This window comes from Anguilla rostrata, chromosome 5, assembly GCF_018555375.3.
Source record: "Anguilla rostrata isolate EN2019 chromosome 5, ASM1855537v3, whole genome shotgun sequence".
NCBI classification, from domain to species: Eukaryota; Metazoa; Chordata; class Actinopteri; order Anguilliformes; family Anguillidae; genus Anguilla; species Anguilla rostrata.
This window is the reverse complement of record NC_057937.1, coordinates 15,307,155-15,328,896: the sequence shown is the minus strand read 5'-3', so window position 1 is coordinate 15,328,896 and position 21,742 is coordinate 15,307,155. Positions and strand designations below refer to the sequence as shown.

General features: G+C 45.1%; 2 protein-coding genes across 3 annotated transcripts; one reads left to right on the top strand and one right to left on the bottom strand.

The window, feature by feature from the left end:
• gatb (glutamyl-tRNA(Gln) amidotransferase, subunit B) lies at positions 1–18,126 on the bottom strand. Of its 2 annotated transcripts, none has more exons than XM_064335321.1 (13): positions 17,957–18,126; positions 17,647–17,803; positions 15,314–15,427; positions 11,791–11,989; positions 11,501–11,623; positions 9,645–9,758; positions 8,488–8,572; positions 6,513–6,557; positions 5,330–5,525; positions 3,953–4,086; positions 2,471–2,549; positions 1,957–2,091; positions 1–769 (listed from the first exon to the last, which is right to left on the bottom strand). In XM_064335321.1, the coding sequence occupies exons 1-13, from the start codon at positions 18,124–18,126 to the stop codon at positions 644–646; spliced, it is 1,677 nt and encodes a 558-aa protein (XP_064191391.1). In that variant the 3' UTR covers positions 1–643. The 2 variants fall into 2 exon arrangements, with proteins under 2 accessions (XP_064191391.1, XP_064191392.1); XM_064335322.1 differs by having other exon boundaries at positions 17,647–17,800.
• A 274-nt stretch (positions 18,127–18,400) lies between these two features.
• Positions 18,401–19,477, top strand: dctpp1 (dCTP pyrophosphatase 1). Its single transcript, XM_064335323.1, has one exon. It carries the CDS (start codon positions 18,401–18,403, stop codon positions 18,923–18,925), a length of 525 nt encoding a protein of 174 aa, XP_064191393.1. The 3' UTR covers positions 18,926–19,477.
• The last annotated feature ends 2,265 nt before the right edge of the window (positions 19,478–21,742 follow it).

The following is a 21,742-nucleotide window of genomic DNA, read 5'->3' as shown; positions in this document are numbered from 1 at the left end:
TTCATTCATTTACTTTTAATCGCATAACATACACTGACCGGTGTTGACAAGCCAAGTTTGAAGTGCAAAAATCACGTCGAGCGACGTTGCAAAGCCAGCGAATCCCCATAGCGATACACAGTGATTGGCGGGACTGGGCCCTGCAGTCGAGCTGGGTTTACACAATGACAAGGCCCACAGACTGATTCAGATTTGCTTGGATAACTGTTGCTTCCTTAATAATGGAGTATTGCATTTTCATCATTTTTTAATATTCTCAACAAACACCCAAATCCGAGATAAGCCCATTGAAGTGATCCCTTGTAAGCGCCTTGGTTACGCATGCATCCGCAGTGTCTCCCTGAGGAACCGAAACCGTAACCTCTCACAGTTCCCAAAGCAGTCCAACACACTACAGCACAGCGAAATGTTCCCAGTAAAATCCACTTCCAAAAGAGCACCTTTTACTCTAATAGCACACAAGTGGTCCCCACTGAACTCAAATGAACTCTGATTTGATTTAACACAGGAAGATTTGCTGCCGTGTTCTAAGTGCTGTAAATTTAGCTGCCTGACACATGGAGCTCCCGCTCCCACTCCTGCTTTGCTTCTCGGTCCCGCCCCTTCTCCTTCTCCCTCTCCCGCTCCAATCGCAGGGCAGCTTTCAGGAGGTCCCCTCCTCCAGCATGGCTTTGACCCTGACGGGGTCGGCTCGGCCTTTGGTCTGCTTCTGCACCAGGCCGATCAGCTTGTTCAGAACCTTCCGGTTGCCCGCGCGGATCGCTCGCACCTGCAGGGCACAGAGACCAACGGAGGGGTCAGTCAGCTGAACCCTGGGCCGGGGGGGCCTGCCTGCGCTGGGCCGACAGCGGCCCTCCCACGTGTTCTTCAGCGCCGCTGTAAGGACGCATCCACCCATTCATCACTCCCAGCCCCAATTATTCCTGCTGCCACCTGCTTTCATGCAAATTATTCATAGCGGGAGCCATTACAATGTATCCCCCTCTCACAGTGTGCAAGTTACTGAAACACACTGCGACCGTGTTTATTGCAGATACAGCATTATCCACACTTGTTTCCATCATGATTAGCTTTGACAGTACTGTGGTAATTTGTTTGGGTGAGGCACAGAGTCATCGGAATTGGTAAGGTTCTTCACTGATATATGTACCACAAAAATCAACTGGCTAAAGTAAAACTGCCCAGCGAGTCCTATTAAAGTAAATTAGTAAATTTACTAGTACCTACTCCTAGTAAATATGGTCAATGGACCGAAGTCTGCGATTGTGATCGCAAAACAGAAATACAACCTGTTTTGCATTGAGCGCAATAATCCAAAGTGACGAGCAACAGGGACGGCTGGAAAGACCTTGTGCTGTCACGGTTCTCCCCCAGCCCTGGGTCTGCATTACAATAAGAGCTGCGTTTCCACTCATTACATTAGCAGCAGAGCCTCGCTTCTGCTCAAACCTCCGTCTCTATTCAGAGAGCAGCTGCAGCTCAGCAATGCGTTACATTTACTGCCAGCGCTCAAATATGACTGTCAATCAAACCCTTCCCTTTTCAGCTTGAGGTCGGCCCTACAGCCCGTGAATACCTATGTGAGCTCAGCCTTAGAGCCCATGATTACCTGAATGAGGTCAGAACCCATGATTACCTGTATAAAGTCAAAACCTATAATTACCTGTAAGAGCTCAACCTAGAACCCATGATGACCAGTTTGAGCTCAGCCTTAGAACCCACAATTACCTGTACAAGGTCAAAACTCATAATGCATGAGGTCACCCTTAGAACCCATGACTACCTGTATGAGGTCAGCCTAAGAACCCATGATTACCTGTATGAGGTCAGGATTAGAAGCCATGATTACCTGTATTAAGTCAGCCTAAGAACCATTATTACCTGTATGAGGTGAAGCCTAAGACCCCATGGCTACCTGCACAAGCTCAGCCTTGACCTCTGCCCCCACGCTCTCACCTCCTCTGGGTGCGAGTCGATGACACTCTGACAGATCCGCTGGATCTCATCACTGTCGTCCACGAGGCCCAAGTCCAGCTCCTTCACGATTTGAGCAGGACTCCTCCCAGTTCCCTTCCACAGCTCCTGGAACACCTGCGCACACAAATACACACACACAGAGGAGAAGACACACACAGAAACACAGACACACACACACACAGACAGACACAGACAGACACACAGAAACACGGAGACACACAACACACACACACACACACACACACAGACCCACACACACAGTGTATTCATTGAAAACATCACACAATCAGTAATCATCCCGTTTGATTAGAACCATTTAATACGGGTTAACGCAACAAGCCGCAGAAATCAAGTTGTTTTCTCTGCTGGTGGAGCGGAGACAAAAAGCCTCATCAGCTCAGCCTTCAGCGTTCAGAGTCTAACACAGGCGCACAAAATGGCAGATATGACAGAGTGAACGAGTGATATGAGTGGGCGAATGTGCGTCTCTTACCGTCTTGGCCGCGGAGGAAGAAACGCGTCCATCCTCCAGCAGATCCAGCAGCTCGGCCAGGGCTCGAGGGGGAACGGGGCTGAAAGACAGGGCATCGCGGGGCCCATTAGAGCCGTCAGACCAGGGGGCCTGGCCGGAGCCCCGCACCAGCCAGACAGGCCCATTCCTCACACCTGTTCAGAGTCACCGCGCTGAGCGGGAAAGCGCTAACTGGCCATGCTAGTGCGCCGAGGACCAGGGCAGCTCCACCGGGTCTCCTCAACACAAACGGAGAAGCTATCTACCTCTTTACGGCAGACTCACTCAAAACTCACAGAACACTATGCAGATCAAAAATATATGTGCTTGTGTGTTACACCGTAAATATGATTAATGAATATTAATCTTTTATTGGTGCCCCAAGAATTATGAAAGATTTAAATAGGATTGAATGTTGAAGGATGCCATTTCATAGCTTTTATTTTGAATTCAGCTGGTCAGAGATTTTAGACAGTTACTTTTAAATAACACAAACACTGATTTGAAACAACACTGAATGTATTACCACAGTTTTCATTAAAGCATAACTTGAAAAATCTACCCAATTCTAACACTCGGCTTTCCAGTGTCCATTTTGCATAATCACAAGGACTAAATGTGAATTATCTATTATCTTTATATTTTGAAAATGGCCTTATAACAGTAGGAAAAGGTCATTTAAACACAGAAAACATTCATTTATATGCGCTTGTGTGTTAAGACTGTAAATATGATTCCAAGAAACAATTTATGGATACCAGGCTTTGCCCAGTAAACGATGAAGTATTTAAACACATGAAAGATGCCATTTCATGAAACAGATTTTATTTTGACTTCAGCTGGTTGGTGGTTTAAGCAGGAAATGAATTTAACAAATGCACACACATCAAAGAGAAGTCTTGGATGGGTAACTGCATAATGTTCAGAGTAATTTAGCTAGGGAATGTTGGCTGGCGCTATGTAAAGATTTTGGAGGTGGTACACCCAATTACACCGCAACCAAGGCAATACCTGCTGAGTCGTAGGCTAAATGGCTCGAATGGCCCTAAAAACCGAAAGGGTGTAACAGAATACGAGGTAAAGACCACACATACTGCCTCAGCACCCCAGAAAGCTTTTAAGACCCTGAGTTACACCCCCCATTACATCCCCCAGACTGCAGTGTGGCAGAGATAAAAGTGTGAAATTACGGCAAGTCGAGATCGTCCTTTAAAATTCAACATGGGCGCGATGCGGTCTCGCCACCCTTCAAAACTAGTTTGGATGACCTTGAGAGGAACTGGTTGGTGGAGTTGGTGGGGATGGAGGAGGAGGAAGGGGGAGGGGTGTAGGAAGAAGGGGGAGGACTGTAAGGTAAATGGGGAGGAGTGTAGGAGGAAGAGGAGGGGTGTAGGAGGAAGGGGGAGTGGTGTAGGAGGAAGGGTCGAGGTGTTGTGAGGGGTTCAGTCAGTCTGACTTGCTCACCTCTGGCTCACACTCAGTCCCAGCTGCTTCAGGAGGCCCAACACGTCTTTAATTACCCAGCCAATTGCCTTCTTTGGCTCCGCCCTGGTCATTCTGGCCACGCCCTCAAAGTACTCTGTCAGCCCGTCTTCATTCTGAAATGGCAGACATTTTATGCACAGCAGCACTTCACATGGGCACATTACTTCCCTACACTGTACTTTTAAATAGACACAAAATCAGCCAGGTTAATGCCCTTGCAAAATGTTATATGGTTCACCAGTGTGCATCTAGATTGCAGAGCTTTAATAGTGCAATAGTTAAAGACGGCGTTAAAAACCATGTCACTGTGCCTGCGTGTGGCTTCCATGCCCCTTTGATAATGACATAGTCTTGCCACAAATGGCAGACCATCACCTCTGACCTCTGCTGCCCTCTGCTGGATCGAGGTTGAAGTGCGGCAGACAGGCGCATTCCTTTCCTCACGACCCCCCGGCGACCTCTCAGATTGCAGGGATATAGAGTGACCCCAGTCTGATACCAACTCAATTTAGTGCTTCTAAAACGCGCACTTACAGGCACTAACAGGGATTGCTGTCAGAGGACAACAGACCCCCAGTCTGTGGGGAGGGGAAGGTCTGTCTGCAGTCTTCCATTATCCCAAATCCCTCTCCGCCATTTCAGTGGAGGCCTGTTTGAATACATAACCAAGTCCTGGCTAGGGCACCTTTCGCATGGAGTATTTATGGTACTGCTAGCCAAGGCAGCTTCAATGAACATGATAGGCAGCGCCTAAGTTTATCAGGTCGGACGAGAGCCACAGTGGCAATAAACAATGGTCATCTAGTGAATTATATAATCTATTGTGAATTAACTGTATTGTTCAACATCTGTGTGAGATTTTGTATGAGCGTTTGTTCATTATCCGTGCTGAATGGCCCTCTAGCAAAAAGCACTTCCTCTATGGTACCACAGCTTCTCTTCTCCTCTGGATGACAGGTGCACACACGCCAGAGATGAAAGAATCCTAGGGATATGCAGATTTACGCGTTTCGTGGCTCACAAGCAATGATTATGAGATCTGTGTCGATGCAACGTTAATAATTTCTTCGGGGGGCAATCGATGTTCAAAATTACAGGGTCAACATCCGATTAGCACCTATTAAATAACTCCTATTGGCTCGAAGGGTTGTCAATCACGGAAATAAGCTTTTGTTTATTGCGCAGTCACTTTGATAATCTTGTAATTAGTGCTTGTGAGCTCAGGAACATGGAAATCAGCATACTTGTGGAACTATGTTTCCTCAAGTGCTTATTGGTAGGCCTTGGATAAATGTTTAAAGTTGACCGTGTTTGGTTTACTGCAGGTACAGAGTGTCCCCTGATCCCCACGCTCACCACCAGGGTGAGGCTGTGCTCGGGTCGGATCCCGAAAACGTGCACCAGCCGCGCCCTCCTGGCGCTGGGCAGCTCGGGGATGCGCTCCCGCACGGCGTCGATGAGCACCACCTGTCCCGGGTCTGTCCCCGGGGGCGGGGGGGCCGTCTGGCTGTCGTACACCACGAGGGGGGGCAGGTTGGGCTCCGGCATAAACCTTCACAGGGGAAAACCGAGTGAGAGGGCGAGCGGCAGTGAGAGAGAGTAAGAGAGAGCAACAGTGAGAGAGAAAGAGATTAAGAGAGTGACAGAGAGAGAGAGAGAAAGCAACAGTGAGAGAGTGAGCAGCAGTGAGGCAGAGAGAGAGAGAGAGCGAGGGCAAGAGAGAGAGCAACAGTGAGAGAGAAAAAGACTTAAAAAGCTCATTAAACAGAGATCCCAGTTGAAAACTATCGGGGGTAAAAATAAATATGTTAATTTAAACTGCAGGATCAACAGCAATATTCTGCTGCCTCCCAGTATATATAACGTCTTGACATGGCTCTCTATAGTCCACATTACAGACTACCCTCTTTATTGGCCACTCCTCCTTCAGTTCTCCAGGGCTCTCACTCGCCCTATAAAAAGCACGTTCGTGTCTCAAGCCTGACACTATCACAGTCCTGAGATATGGTTATTGTTGTCTTGTCTAAGCTGGTGTTATGAGCTTAATTTACTATGGCCATCTAGCCTTTCATTCAGCCTTTCTGAAGCACAAAGCCCCCAGACCACCACAGTAATTAAAAGTTCACGGAAGTGCTTTAATTAAACAATTATCCAGCAACTACCAAACAAAATAATACAAAGTATAGATAAGATGGAGTAGAGAGAGATAAAATGACTGTAATAAAATAATAACAATGGGAAATAATCAAATTACGCAAGTTAAAAACATGCTATAGTGCGATAAAAATTCAATTAAATATAGTAAATAAGAATATATTAATATAATATATTTTATCAATTCTATTAGGTAATATCATAATAACAGGGACTAAAAGCCTTTTTAAAAGGGACAGGGGCAGGTTATTTGCACAAATCTCTGAAGTTTTCTTCTACCTATCTATTCCAAAAACAATCAGCAGCAAGACAGGCTAGCAGATGGTACCATTAACACAATGATATTGCACTTTCAGAAGTCACTGTTCTAGAGCTGGAAGCTCACCTGTAGTCCTGCAGACCCTCCTTGTCCCTCATTGGAATTGTTTGCCTGAGAGCAGACACAGTAAAAGACATTTGATTGGCTGGCAGTCTAGTATACGGGTTTGGGGAAATTGGCTTGCAACTCAGAAGTTGTCGGTTGTGATTCTAAATGTTTTTCAGTTCAGTGGGTCCCGGTATTTATTTCCCTTGAGCAGGTACCGTTTCAGGAAAACACATAAATATACAACACCCTCCCCCCCACCCCCACCATCACTCCCAGCATGCTGTGCATATACGAGCCAGAATCAGAATTCAACAGAAATCCGGAACTCTATTAATTTAGCACATATTAGGGATGAGTGAACACCGATCCAAATTCAGGAAGTGAACAGTAAAATGACAAATGAGCTTCTGTCACACCCGCACACACATCCTTGGACACTGGCGCTAGGAGCACTGATACAGGATCATTTCTGTCTTTAAGAGGAAGCGCTTTGTAAGAAGGTTTCAGGCTGGTCGTGAGATATGTACCGAAAACACATCTCACATTAAATCACACATTCTCCACAGTCGCTCACGCAGATAAACACCGTATCTGTTACAGGCGCTACCCGAGTTGCAGCGTACGTGCAGCTGTTTTGACAACCGTGTGCAAAAACGCTTAGCGTGCGGTCGCTACCGTTTAATCAGTCACTGAAAGTGTAATTTGCTCGTCAAGAGGGCCGTGGGCCTGGAGGGCTTGGGAACCAACGTTTCAGTTCGTAATGAACAAGGCTTTGATAAGACCAGGCAATACGTGATCTTACAACTGCACTCCTACGCCAAGATGCTTTACGAACACAGGTACGGATCAATTAACTTGGTACCTACCAAAGTAACCTCGACTGTTTGGGCACAGCTTACGAGCTGGCCATGAATGTGATTAACCGCTGTTGACTGTTGTAATTACCTGCAGTGTTATTTTGCTTATGGAAGAGAAGTTACATTTCCCTCTTCAGAAACCACCAATAAACAGCCTGCAGGAGGCTGTGTTATACTAACACTAATACTACTTACTCCTCTTATTAAATTCTAGGGTTTAGGATAACAACAGCTGTACTAATGGTGTTCTGTTCACTGAACATTAAGACATACATTCTTATCTGCACCTCAGTGCACAGCGCGTATTGGACTTAAACAACCCTGCACTGTTGTTTTGCTCCATTTATAAATCTCCATCATCCTGCTTTCCATTTTCGAACGTGGTGCAATCCCCCTGCCCGCATTTGTCTTCGATTAGATTACCGCCTTCACAGAAGCAAATGCTCGGGCAGGCCGTCATCAATTTTTCATAAGCACAATAACTCCACAGCTCACAGTTACAGCCGCAGACATAATTCAGTTTAGAAGCCCCTTTTCTGCACAATAATGAAGAAATACAAAGATGAAATTCTGTTCAATTTCAAAATCATTTCACTCCAACAGATTGCGGTTTTTTGTTTCAGTATGCTTTTATTTATTCTATAAAACCTATATATATATATATATATATATATCTAAATTATTTATTTTTCCTCCCCCAATAGTCCCTTGCCAGTAGTCGCCACACACAGTAACAGTCTCCCACATTCTCCACAGTACGACACGCGTGTCATTGGGAGGCCACAGTCCATTACATGCGTTATTGGGGCCACATGTCAGACGAAGCCCACTTGGGGCCAGGCGGCTGCCGTGCTCAGTCACTTAGAGGCTGAAACGGCTCTGCACACGGCTAGGCTGCAGCTGCAGCTGCCCACAGACCAGCCCGTTTCATGGACTTCTGAACTGGGGGATGTGTCCTGAGTAGCACTACTGTGTGCACGTGTGTGTGTGTGTGTGTGTGTGTGTTTGTTTTGGGGCAGGCAGGCAGGCGGTCGAAACCGAAGATTCAGCACGGAGGCCTTTTATTAAAGTGCTCGACTGGAGCCTGCGGACGCGCTTGCGCCCGGCGAACGTTTCGGACGGCTTGTGGCTCTCACCCAGATTTGAAATCGAAGGCCCGGGTCTCGTTCAGCACCGTCCCGCCGCTCCCGAGCAACTCCATCTGCCTCTCAATCTCGTAGTCTGCGGAACACATTTCACCATCAGCTTCACAGGCGGCCTGGTGGCCAATCAGCATACACTTCTCTCTGTTTGGAAGCTACCATCTGTCACATCACAACGACTTCTAAAGACTGCAGGGTCGCTGACTGTTTGGGCTCTAAAAAGGTTGTACTATTTGGATTAACTGGCCCACCATTTATTTTGAGCCATCAAAATGGAGCCCTTTATCTTCCATTGTCATGAAATTGTTTTCTAGTTTTAAATTCAAATTATGAACTCACACCTTCATCCAATAATAGAGGATGCATACAAAGAACAGTTGTTTCCCTTTTTAAAAACTGTTGCTTTATTTCCAAATGAAAAATTAGGTCCTGATTTACTAAAACCAGTACCGTGCGAAAAAACTTTTAGCACATGAAAAACTAGTAACACCACCAATGATTGGTACAAAACAAATACCATGGCCAATCACTGGTCATATTATTGGTTTTGCAAGTGCTAAAAGGTTTAGTAAATCAGACTCTTACACTCAAGGTGTTTTTTTTTAAAAAAGGAAAGTCTTCCAGGATAAACCACAGGAATAAATCTCATGCTGCCAAACTACTTAGCCCCTGTCGCAAGAGATATAGAAGATTTCAGGACTTTCCCAGCTTATAACTCAACCGAGCAAGACAGAGATTAATATTTGTCAAAGTGGCAGAAATGCTTCATTGTGCACAGGTCTTATCTTTAGCTTACAGCTGAACTTGGAGCCCATGGATAATTACACACCGGCAGACAGGTTTGCTGATTGTTTCAGGGTGACTGTTTAAGAAACCCGATGACAGGGAAAAGGAAACGTGTGTGTGTGTGCGTGTGTGTGTATGTGCGCAGGTGTGCTCCCACACACTGCTCAGAGTAACCCAGAGCAGCCAACCGATTCCCTCCAGACTCTCTGGAGCACACTTTCCACTTCAGTGCTCCCACAATGCACCTCACCACCGAGGAATGTCAATGAGGTTATTTCTCCGTGATGGCCGCTGGCGAAGGCGCCCGGCTCAGAAATAGCCCGCAGTTCAGGGACCTGCCACCAGGGGACCCCCCCGGCTCTCACCTATGGCCCTGGCCAGGAAGCGCGCGCTGTTTATGTTCTTCACCTCCGTCCTCACGCCCAGCGGCTCCCCCGGGCGATGCACCGAGACGTTGGCGTCGACCCGCAGCTGACCCTCTGTCAGCGGGAACACAGGAGAGATAACGCATGCCAAACTGTGCATAAATGCGCATGCTGATTCTGAAATTTGCATGCATTTTTGAAAGCGGTTCTCAAGTGCACTCCACACACTGTCACACGTGGCTCAGGTACACTTTTAAAAATCAATTTGTTTTTAATAGAGGAAAAGAATCTTGCTTGTGCGCTCCCTCGTTAAGTGTCTGGGTTTTAATTGAAGCGTGCTGTCATAATGCTTTAATTCCCTGGAGACAGTAGTGATATAAACCCAATGAACAACACTCAGTTCCTGTTAGTGATTTCTGCAAGGGACTATACTTCTCTAGTCAGATGTCAGGAGGAAAATGCGAGTGGCTGCATCTCTGTAACATAATGGTTGTCTCTGTATGTTGTCGCCAATTATATGTGGGCCGTCTCTGTTTAAGTAGCCAACAGGTTTCCGGTGGGTGTTCAGAATAATGGGCAGATGGGCGTTTTGGGGCATGTCATCTGTGGCAGGCTTAAAGGTCCCCAATTATTCCATTTTATGGCAATTTTCTTAGTATTCTACAATGTCTACCAAAAATGTTGATAAGGTTTAAAAAAAAATACAAACACATTTTTTTTAGATGATACATATATACAGTACATGTATACATATATCCACTGAGTTTCTCTCCAGTTGAGCTGAGCAGGCTGTTTGGGGTGGGTTTTGCATGTTTTTTCATATGCTCTGCCCTGATTGGTTATCTGACTGGGAATGACAGAAGCGCCCCTCCCATCTCCTGAGCACACAGCTTCTGCTCTGGAAGTGAACATAGTGTCCGTAAATTACCCAGCAGGCATTAAAGCATACTATACATGTTCCAGCCTGAGTCAGAGCCCCAGCCCTGCTGCAAAGCCAGCATTGTACTGTGCTTTGGTTTGATAGCGCTCGGTGGCTAAATGAGTGGAGTACACCAGCAAATGGGGGCTCATTTTTGCCCGCATGCGTCCCTCAAATACAAATTGCAGCCAACCGCTCCTTACACTCTCCTCTTTTGGAAGGCAATGTACCGTGTGGGAGCGTTTATGCAAATAATAGATCAAATATGATTGGCTGCTTCAATTGAAATCCAGACACTGTCGGATCTGGAGCCAAATTTAACTGGCTTGTTTTGTGATTTTTTTTCTTGGCGCCAATCGCAAATGATGGTGATGTGTCATGTTTTACAGATTTCCTGTTTTACCAACTGGGATATGTGATACAACACAAGCCACTGTGCATTTAAAAAAACCTGAAACAAATAATTGGGGGTCCTTTAAGGTTGTGGTTCTCTGCCCAGCTCCAGTTATCACCTGAAGGCCAATTATGATGTTTTGCATTCTTAAGTATTTATTTATTTGTTTGTTTATGCATGCCTCCAAATTCTAGAGTCCCCATGAAATGCTTCTGGGGAAAAAACAATATCTCTGCTTATGCAGCTTCCATGTGATCACGTGACGGGTTTATGTTCATCATGCTGCATGGCCGTGCTTATGATTGGCTGACATATAAATACCCAACCAATAGAAGTAATATCCCCCCCAGCATTTCATGTGGCCTCTAGTGTTATGGTGTGGGATCAGTGACGGAGCTGACAGGTGTGCGGTCAGTGACGTAGATGATGGGTGCAAGATCTGTTGACAGGTGTGCTATGGGATATGTGAAGGGGCCTATGGCTGCGAAGCGTGTAATGGTGCGGGGTCTGTGACTGTCTGCTTCCCGTCAGGCCGATACTCACCCGCCATGTTGCCCTGGCAGGTCCCCAGGGTCTGCAGGATGAGCTGGAGCTCTCTCACTGCAGCCGCCGCCTCCTCCCCACAATGCATATCCGGCTCCATCACCAGCTCCATCAGCCCCACGCCTGCGCACACACACACACATCATTTACTCACACATATATACACACACACACACACACACACCAGCTCCATCAGCCCCACGCCTGCACACACACACACACATCATTTATACACACACATTCACTCACACACACATATCATTTATATACAGCCGTACATACACACTGACCGGCTCTGTTGAGGTCAATGAAGGTCTGGCTCCGCCCCTCATCGTGCAGGCTCTTCCCACTGTCCTGCTCCAGCTGGATCTGCTTGATCCGGACGCTCTTAGTCACCACCTGACCCTGCTTGTGTCCAATCAGGTGGCTGTACCGGAGTGTCCCGCCCACTGCAATGGGCAGCCGCTGCTGGGTGATCTGGTAGCCTGCCTGCAGTATACACACAGTCCACAGCATGCCGTTTTAAACCAAGTCTCCGAATCTTGGAATACCTTATCTTATCTGCGGTCCTGTGTCACATTATATACTCCACCAATAACAGGCCAGGACATGCTAACCTCAGCCAATCACTGCCAATCACTGCCTCTCTACACTCTGTCTGCCAAGTCTGCATTTAGTATATGACATCATGTCAGGGGTCAGTGGACAAGACACCCAGCAGCCCCACAACACTCCATATCTATATGATCATTAGTGCACATGATATCACATTAATGAAGGTCTCCATTAAATGGTACAGGGTCACTAACAAAACAAACTTCAAATGAACTACCAGCAATAAATTACCGTTCCAATGACCTCAAACTGAACTGCAACACTTCCAGAGAGGAAAAAAAGGTAAAATATTATTATGAGAATGGAGGTGACACTTCATTTATGTGCCAAAGAAAACCAATTAGCTTCATTGGGACAAATGCAATGTTTGTACCAATTAATCTACCCTTAAAATATTGACATTTCTTCACAGTTCAAAATTACACAAGCAACCCATACATATTTCATTACTTCTAATTTACAGAGCCCACTCTAAGTAAGTAGCCCTAGAACTTTGTGTGTTGCCATGGCAATGGAAACCAGAGGAGACAAAACATTAATCACAGTTATTGGCATGGCGCACCAAAAAAAAAAAAAAAAGCAATTAAACGTTGCCATCTGCGTGTTGTACCTGATCAGCTAATTCATCATGGGAGCAAAAGCAAATACAACAGGCGCGGAAGACGGCTCATTTTAGCGGGGGTCTTGGAAACGCAGCCGTCACACGCGTCACCCGCTCTAGCCTCTCTCTCCAACAGCCGAAGGCTGCTGCCAGATAAGAGGGGCTCCAAAAGCCGTTCCGGTCGCACGACTTCTTCACCGAGGGACGGATTCCGTTTGCGCTCAAAATAAATAAATACATAATATGTAGGCTGAATAAATGGCATTCCATTACAGAAAACGGTGGCTTTGCCATCGCCAACCTGCTCTCCTTGGTCTCCAGTATTTCTCTCGCGACTTCTCCTCCCTTTCGCCTGTACGGGTTCCCTGGCTTCTCCCTGAAACCATGCTACCACTGAGAAATCAATACGCCCGTCACATGCGTCGAACTCGCGCGGCCTGCTGAAAATCCCGTTTCTCAAACACAGCCCCATCGCGAGCTGCCGATTTCAGATTAGCTCAGAGTTGGCTAGGCATGGCGTTCGGCGCAGCCGTTAAAATACTGAAGGCAGCAGACATTTTAATTCAGATGAGAAACGCCGGCCCGGACAGAAGCATGAAGTACTGAATTGGATAATGGAGGTGTTTATTTAACAGGATGAATTTGGAGGGGGTTTTTCAATCGAGTGTTGATATGGGAAAAATCTATTTTTTGAACTAGTATTCCCCTTTTCTTGCCAGAGGCCCAGCTATCCAGCAAGGTACGTCAGGTGAGGTACTCAGGGTGAGTGGGCAGTGTTGCAGAGAAAGGAGGAGAAGACATCTTTGATCGTAAACACAAGACCACAGCAAGGATAAAAAATCCTGCATAGCATGCCTTAATGTACACAATCTGACAGCTCATCATGACCTTGTCATGAAGCTCCAATTCTCTATGAGCCCCAATCAAATTGCTCCAGTGTATGCAGAAATTCCAGCCTCAGCTATTTCACCAGAGCACTACTGAACCTGTCTCTATGAATTCCTAATTACAAACAGGTAAATGTCTTATGGTTTAATTTATATTCATCTGGTGGGAGGTGGGTAAAGAACACTGCTATGTTCGGTTTAATGTTGCGCTTCCTCGAAAGAGATGGGGAAAGAGAGAGAGAACAGAGAAAACAGAGAGAGAGAGAGGAGAGAGAAAGAAACAGAGAGAAACCAAGAGAGACAGAGAGAGAGGGAGGGAGAGGGAGAGAGCATCACCCCTAGAGGCCACAGCGAATAGTACTATGTACCAAGCCAGCTCACACCGCTAAGTAATCCATTTGCCTGCAGCTGGGATTTCGCAGACATCCATTTCCGAGGTACAAAAGAAAATCCTCTTCCATCACGGAGTGCACTGCGCCCGCCGGGTTCCGAGCAGCCCCTCGCCAATCAGGCAGGCGGTTAAAAGCAAGCCGATATCCATCAGACCAAACAGCGCTAGCCCGCAGCGCAGTGGCGCGGCGCATTGAAGATGAACCCAGGCCGCTGGGAAGAGCAGCCCCGCGTTAGCCGCTTGAGCCGAGATCCGAGGGACGCTAAGAGGCCAGCGAGGACAACGCAGACTTCAGAACAGATCAGAACCGTTCCTGTGTCCTCTCTGCATTGCTGCCAGTCCCATCTGTGGGAGCTCCCCGATATTTACATATAATGAGGATAGCTCAAGTCTTAAGTGGGAACCTTGAAGGGGGTGTCACGCTAACGTACATGAAGTGACTGGGAGTGGTCCAAACTAGGCTCTGGCTTCCTAAAATAAAGCCCAACCAGACGGCAAAACGATGTGGAGCTACACGCTGACACGGCAGTAAAGCATTCTGTTCCTGCCTCTCCTCTCAACTCTGGTACATTACTGAGGTTGAAAAAAGGATTGCAGCATAATATATATGCTCTTTGTTCTGGGAATTTTCACTTTACCTTTTGTTCACAATAGCATTGGGCTGCACACTTATTAATTATCAGTGAGCCTTACAATAATTCCTGTTCTGTGCCTTCTTGGTGATGTCACCTCTTTGTATACCTGACACTAACACTGATGTTGTCCACGTTTGTGAGCTCATCTGGATAGGGGAGTCTGCTAAGTGACTGTAATGCACTGTAAAAACCTCTCGTTATTTGCTGGTGGTGAAGGATTGGTAGGACAGCTGGAGTCTCGGCTCTACGAGTCTGTTTCCAGTGTGTCAATTTGTCACACAGCAAAAAGCTGCCATTGATTGCCATTAAATGACCCTGGGAGCACTGAGCAATGCAAAATGGAGACGGAGCTTGCCTCCATTATGAGCCGTCTCCCCACGGCAGGGTGAAAATGACTCGGCCTTTAATTGGGCTGCAAGCAGCACTTACAAGCAGAGCCCGTCATTTGACTGCCACTGGTATTAGCCAGGGTGCCATTAATACGCAATATATATGCACGCCTGTCTGGTCGACAAGATTTGTAATCATAGCTCAATTACAGCTCCACCAAAGATAGATATTTTTCTAAATAAACTGGCGGAATGTAATAAATCCATCCGCAGTCTAAGTAAACAAACCAAAAACTGCAGCCCGCTTGGTTTCTGGTGATGGCGTGTTTGTAACGCAACTTATCCGATGACTCACGGGAAGGTCGGCGTAGAAGTAGTGCTTCCTGTCGAACAGCGACTTCCTGTTGATGGTGCAGTCGAGCGCCAGACCCGTCATCACCGCCGCCTCCACGCATCTTCTGTTCAGCACCTGAAGAGGGACGGAGCAACGGACCAGATCTCACCGACATCACAGACGAAACTCCAAACTAGGCACGCTTGGTTTTTGGCAAAGCGTGCGAGTTTGAAAGTAGAGCCACAAGGGTGAAACGAAAGCCTGCAAACCAGTCGATCTGTAGGCAATGGCTGCTAGCAAAAACAAAAAAACAAAACAAAAAAGAGTTAAAAAACATTTTACTGCTGCAGAGAGGAAGAATAAATTACATTTTTTAAAGGTTTGTCCCACTTCAGTCGGAATATTTCAACACTTACTGTGAGATTCCAATTACTTTCCAAGATATAAATATTTTCAAAGAGTTTCAAGGAGCATGGGAACCACTCATATTGAAATTACTTGAGAGGCCATGCCTGCCTTACAACCTGATTGGGGATATTGGACTGAAGTACTCTGGCTTTATTGGAAAAGGCACTGTGCTTTTCTCTAAAAGGCTAATGAAGACAGCATCTTTAGCTTACACATGCTCTAGTATTATTGAGCAACTGATGCCCCTACAGTGCAGTATCAGTTTTTACATAATATACTAAACAGACAACCTCCAAATAGGATGCTATTTGCAATTTAACTATATTGTAAATATAGAATGAAAACCTGCACACTTACTTATGCTCCAAAAATTAAGTGATGATATATAGGCTATATTTTTTTTTCACCAAATGGTGGTTTGTGGTTAACGGAACATGCTGATGGAGACCTATGGGTTGAAATGTCCCTTTACCTTTCAAGCAGGAAGTAGTTAAGTATAATTAAGCATGAAAGGTTTTGTTTATCACATGCATTGTGATAAATGAAGAAAATCAAGGCTGAGAACTTCCTGGGTCATACACATAACCCACATCATTCTTTAACCTTACAATACACCACAGGCATTTTTAGCAGACACTCTTATCCAGAGCAAGTTACACAACTTCTATATAGCATTTACATTGCATCCACTTACACAGCTGGATATATACTGAAGCAATGCAGGTTCAGTGCCGTGCTCAGGGTACAACGGTAGTGTCCCAAACGGGAATCGAATCTGGTCACAAGACCAGTTCCTTACCCATTGTACTACACAGCCGCCTGATTACCTTACTTATTGACAGGGTCATTCCATTGGCTTTGGTGCTTTATAACGTGTAAATTATCCATTTTGTGCACTGGAAGTTACTGTGCACAAGAGCCCCCTCTAAACCAGATCAATTGATAATCTCCATTGTCAGGCACCCCTCACTTGAATAAGCATTGAATGAGTGAATGAATTAATAATCACTATTTCACCACAAGGGGGCAGGAAAAAAGTCAATAAAAAAATAGCAGGAAATGTTTTGGTTAGATTATTGCAGCTCACTTAAATAGTAACTGTTAGTCTGAGCACAGTTTGACAGCTAACTGAATAAGAATTAGACTAAATACTGCTATATGACCAGGCACACTCATCACATGTGAAGTGGTTAAGGATAAACAGCAGAGCTAACCAGCTGTCCCATCAATCATAACCCAAATTTAAATCGTAAATATAGTACTTACTACTTGCAAATTGCAATGCATTTATTTTTTGTTATGTTAAATTGACAGTTCAATTTCTGGGGATTCCTGATATCATTTGAGTGCACATTTTCAGTCGGCCCACATAGTTTTTACATGCAATGAAATACATTTTTGACACGTACAGAAGTTTTGGAAGACCACCTGGCTTTGCAATGATAAAGATAGGGATATTTTAGCATGGTGGTTTAAAGAAAAAAAAGAAAAATATTTCAACTAACTCCAAAAAGCAACCTGTACAGCAACATTAAGTTTCCAGATGCTTTACATGTGAATAAATACATTTTATTGTTTATTTACAATTATAAGCATAAATACCAGTTTTTATATTATGCCACTACTTATTCCTTCTCAGTTCTCAAACAGGGGAAAATGCTTCATGCTCAAGGATGCCTGGTTGTAGTAATGTTCACATAGGAAGCCGTAACACAGCTTCATCACAACAGTGTCAGATTGCTTCAGCAAAAGGAAATAGTTGCAACTGAATATAAAGTTGACTGTTATTTTTGAAGATCAGGTAACATTCACAGACACATATAGCCTACACAGCATGAGAATAGAGACACGTCACTGAGACCTAGGCACAATGGAATTTTAAAATGAGCCCTTCCAAACCATTTACATAACTGTAGAATTGAGGGGAGGAACCCAGTTGACTTTACCGGTAAAGTGCCGGGCAGCGAGGCATCGAAGAAGGACACCTGTGAGTTTGGAGGAGCAGAGAACCCGACCTGGGAGCCCGAGAACAATTTCGTGCTGGAGTTGATTTGCGCGTGGATCTCCAAACCAACAACCCCGACCAGCTCCTGGACAGCACTACTAACACACAGACACACGGCAAGTTCATCAGTATTCAGTTAACAGTGGCATTAGGGTGACATTCAATTGCAATTTCAGCGAGCATATTTGCTTGTTTGCAAAGCTGTCTGACCAAAATGACATTCAGCTCGTCACGGAATGATAAACGCATACCTTTTCTTTTTTATTTGTGGCTGACTATGGTAACGAAGAACAGAGATCCACAAATTCCTATTGCATGTATTATTACCAATATTTAGAGTGTTTATCCTATGAAAATATACTGCAAATTGTCTGTTTAAATTGCACACAACAGTACACATTCCCGCTGAGGACGCAGCCATGACTGCTGTAGCCCACGGTATTGTGGGATGTGTAGTTCTAGCATTTCGATTTCTGCCTGGATGTTAACACTGGTTGAAATGTATACACTACAAGTCCCAAAGTGAGCGATATATGTGTTACGACTGTGCTCATTTCCGGGGTTAAAAGTAAAATCTTTCCTGAGGTCTTGGTTAGTGGCGGGAGTTTACCGCGTGTGCATACAGGCATAGTTTCTTGAGGAAAAACGAAGTTGTCGTGGAGGAGGTTTTCGCCAGCTTTACATCATTTTCAGAGATGGCTGTGAGCAGGGAAGAAATGGAAGACTTGTGCGGCATTGTGACAGCCCCGTCTAGATTGGCTAACGGTACTCCCAAAGGTGCTGACACAAAGCACGGGGGCCAAGACACCTGTCCTCCGCAAAACGGTCTGAAACCTCCGCAACGATTTTCATTCAGCGCGGAACCGACCATGGAAGATATCCGACGGCTGCAGGCGGAGTTTACGGATGAAAGGGGCTGGAACCAGTTCCACCAGCCCAGGAACTTGCTGCTAGCCATGGTGGGAGAGGTCGGAGAGGTGTCCGAGTTGTTCCAGTGGAGAGGGGAGGTGGCGGAGGGTCTTCCTGACTGGACTGAGACAGAGCGCGAACACCTGTCCCATGAACTTAGTGATGTGTTGATTTACCTGCTGGAGCTGGCGGAGAAATGCCACGTTGACCTCCCGCAAGCGGTACTGAAGAAAATGGCCCTTAACCGACTCAAGTACCCGGCCAGCAAAGTGCACGGTTCGGCGAAGAAATACACGGAGTACCAAGACTGAAATACCCAGCAAACGGCCCGCGCTGGATATATTTTTATTATTAGCCAAAGACACGGTTTCTCTGTTCTAAGGTTTGATTCTCTAGCTGACGTTAGTGATATATGCGAAATGTACATGACTTCATCGCGCCACTTTAACAAGCGACACAACCACCATTTAGTTTTTAATTTTAATGTAATTTGATTTTCAACAGGAGTGCACTTATAGCTAGCCCAATATTTTTTTCCCGAGCTGTGTTGGTAATGCTCGAAGCTGGTTTGTTTTTATTTTTTAATTTAAAGCCGTTTTTAACAGATGAGTCAGTTCTATCTACTTGACAAGATTTTAGGCTATATGGTTTAGCACACCAGTTGACGGAATGTACAGTCAGAATGGATTTCGATTAATCGATTAATTTTCAAAGCCATCCGTTTCCTTGATCTAGCTTGTAATACTTCCAGTCAGAATTTGTTACACAGCATAAAACAGTTAACTAACTTGTTTGTCCCCCCCCCCCCCCCCCCCCCGCCTTTTGCGGCTGTACAAGAACATAAACCATGTTTTTTAAAAGTTCGATGTGTGTGGTATTTGTGTGTGTGGGTATTTCACATCTTTAAAATGTTTTAATTGGACTAATGGGACTAATATTTTATAATATTATATATAATCTAATGCTATGAGTCGCCTTACATGCACACCACCTATTAGTCTAGATCTTTGGACAGTGATTTGAGTTACCCCTCAAATTATTTCAGCATCATGTGTTCTTGGGGGAGTGGGGCCACCTCGTTTAATACACACAAGTATTTGTATTAGAAAGCAAAGCTGACCTGGTATTCAAATACAGTTGAGGTGTTGCTTTTCTACAACATGCCCTTTTTGGTAAATTAAAGGCACTTTTATCAAATAATATGGTTTGAGGACAAGTCAGTCAAATTACAAGATGCCCCCCCCCCATAATACACAAGGATTTGTATAAGAAAGCAAAGCTTTCTGAAGTTGCAGTTTTTCATTTTTGGGAATTGGGTTGTGGCTTTGTCTTGGACTATTTGCGGCTGTCACTGATTTAGTCAAAACCTGTTCATTTCATGGAATTTTAATTTGGTGGGTTGGATTCCTGTATTGATAAAATTCTGTTGAAGATGTAATCAAGAGGATGAGAGAAACTACTTTTGGAGGAGGGTAAAAGGTAGACACTTGTACAGGTTTAACAGATGTCCGAGTCACCACACAAAGCTCCACGATCCTGGATCAATACATTGAACTTCAATGTCTTCAGTCCTGGCAGGAACTGGTAGTAAATCACGATACTTCTTTTCACAACATACTTTACTGCTCTCTGATATTCAAGTAATTTTAGGTTAAACCAGTTAAACATTATAAGGGAATAAAGACTGAAACCATTGTAGTCACACATTCACATGATCTGCAAAAATAGATTGCCTAGTTTGCACTGGTTGGGTTGCTGATGTTAAGATTGACTAAACAGAAGGTGTTTGTGACAGTTGCTGAAGGCTTATCTATTGTTTTGGAACTTAATCCTATCCACAAAAGGGATTTCATAAATGTCATGTTATACTGGGACAAGGCTTTAAAAGTATTTTCCAAGCCGTTCAGATTTTTTTATGAAGACACGGCTTTTTGTTTTGATCTTCAATTTCTAGGTCTATGTACAATGCGGCTATAAGACAGGTGAGTGTCACCAGCAGCTACGTTGGTTTATTGATCAGGCGTCACACAGTCACACTGCAACCACCATCTCCAGAGATGAACCCAACTCTCTCAACAAGCGTACGAAAGAGTAGTGATAACTGAGTGAAAGCGTTTATGTTAAACAGTGAAAACTTTTTGCATTTTAAATATTTTGGGTTTTACCCCGCCGGATTACCTCGCAGCGGGTGCATTGGGAGCTCACCGGAGAGCGTGTCTGATTCGACCTCGGTTACCCGTGCCTGTGCTGCCGATGCACGGCGGTGAAGAGGAAACGCAGTGGGCCGTGTGGAAACAGCGGGGCGGTACAGGCGCCGCCGCAGTCAGCCGTAGGAGGGCCGCGTGCCGCTCGGAGCTGGTGCATTGCGCAGCTGTTCTTGAGACAGAGACGGTACAAGGAGATGATGTTTGCCATTATGATGAAGGTGCATCTGTGCCTGTAATGCTAATGTGGCTAATGCTAATGTGATTTTAAACGTGCCCATATCTTGCGATGTAAATTAAGAAAAATAAATAAATAAATCGGTAGTGATTGGCCAAAAAATAAAAAGGTGGAAATGAGATGGTGTCTTGTTCTTTGATTCCATTGTGCTGCCATCTCTGTGGCTTTGACTATGGTTTTTTCCTCTGTCATTTGAACCACAACACTCAAACAAAAGACCCATTTTCTGAAAAACACACCCCATTGTTTTCTTGAATCGGTGCCTGATTGGCTACTACCTCAGAGTTCTTGTTGTGTTACACAAGATCAGGCAGTCAAATTGTGACATCTCAAAATACATTAATAATTGTAAACTGATTGTATATAGGTCAAGGCGTGGGGCTAAAATTTGTGGAATGAATGGGTGAATGGATCATTCAGGCTGGACACACTGACAGCTGTGTTACAAAGATGTGGGCCCGTTCATTGAAAAGCTCCTCTTTTATGGTAATGTAACATCTGTGTAGCGATGCTGATCCCTGTGGTTAAAAAACAACCGAAGAAACTGCATGGGCAGAGGTTATGCTGAATTATGAGCACACCAATCAGAGCGTTCTGTGCATTATGCTCCATATTTCTCTTCTGACAAGCACTCATTCATCCTTGTAAACCATTCTTTCAGAGACCCAGTCTAGTGGTGTCAGAGA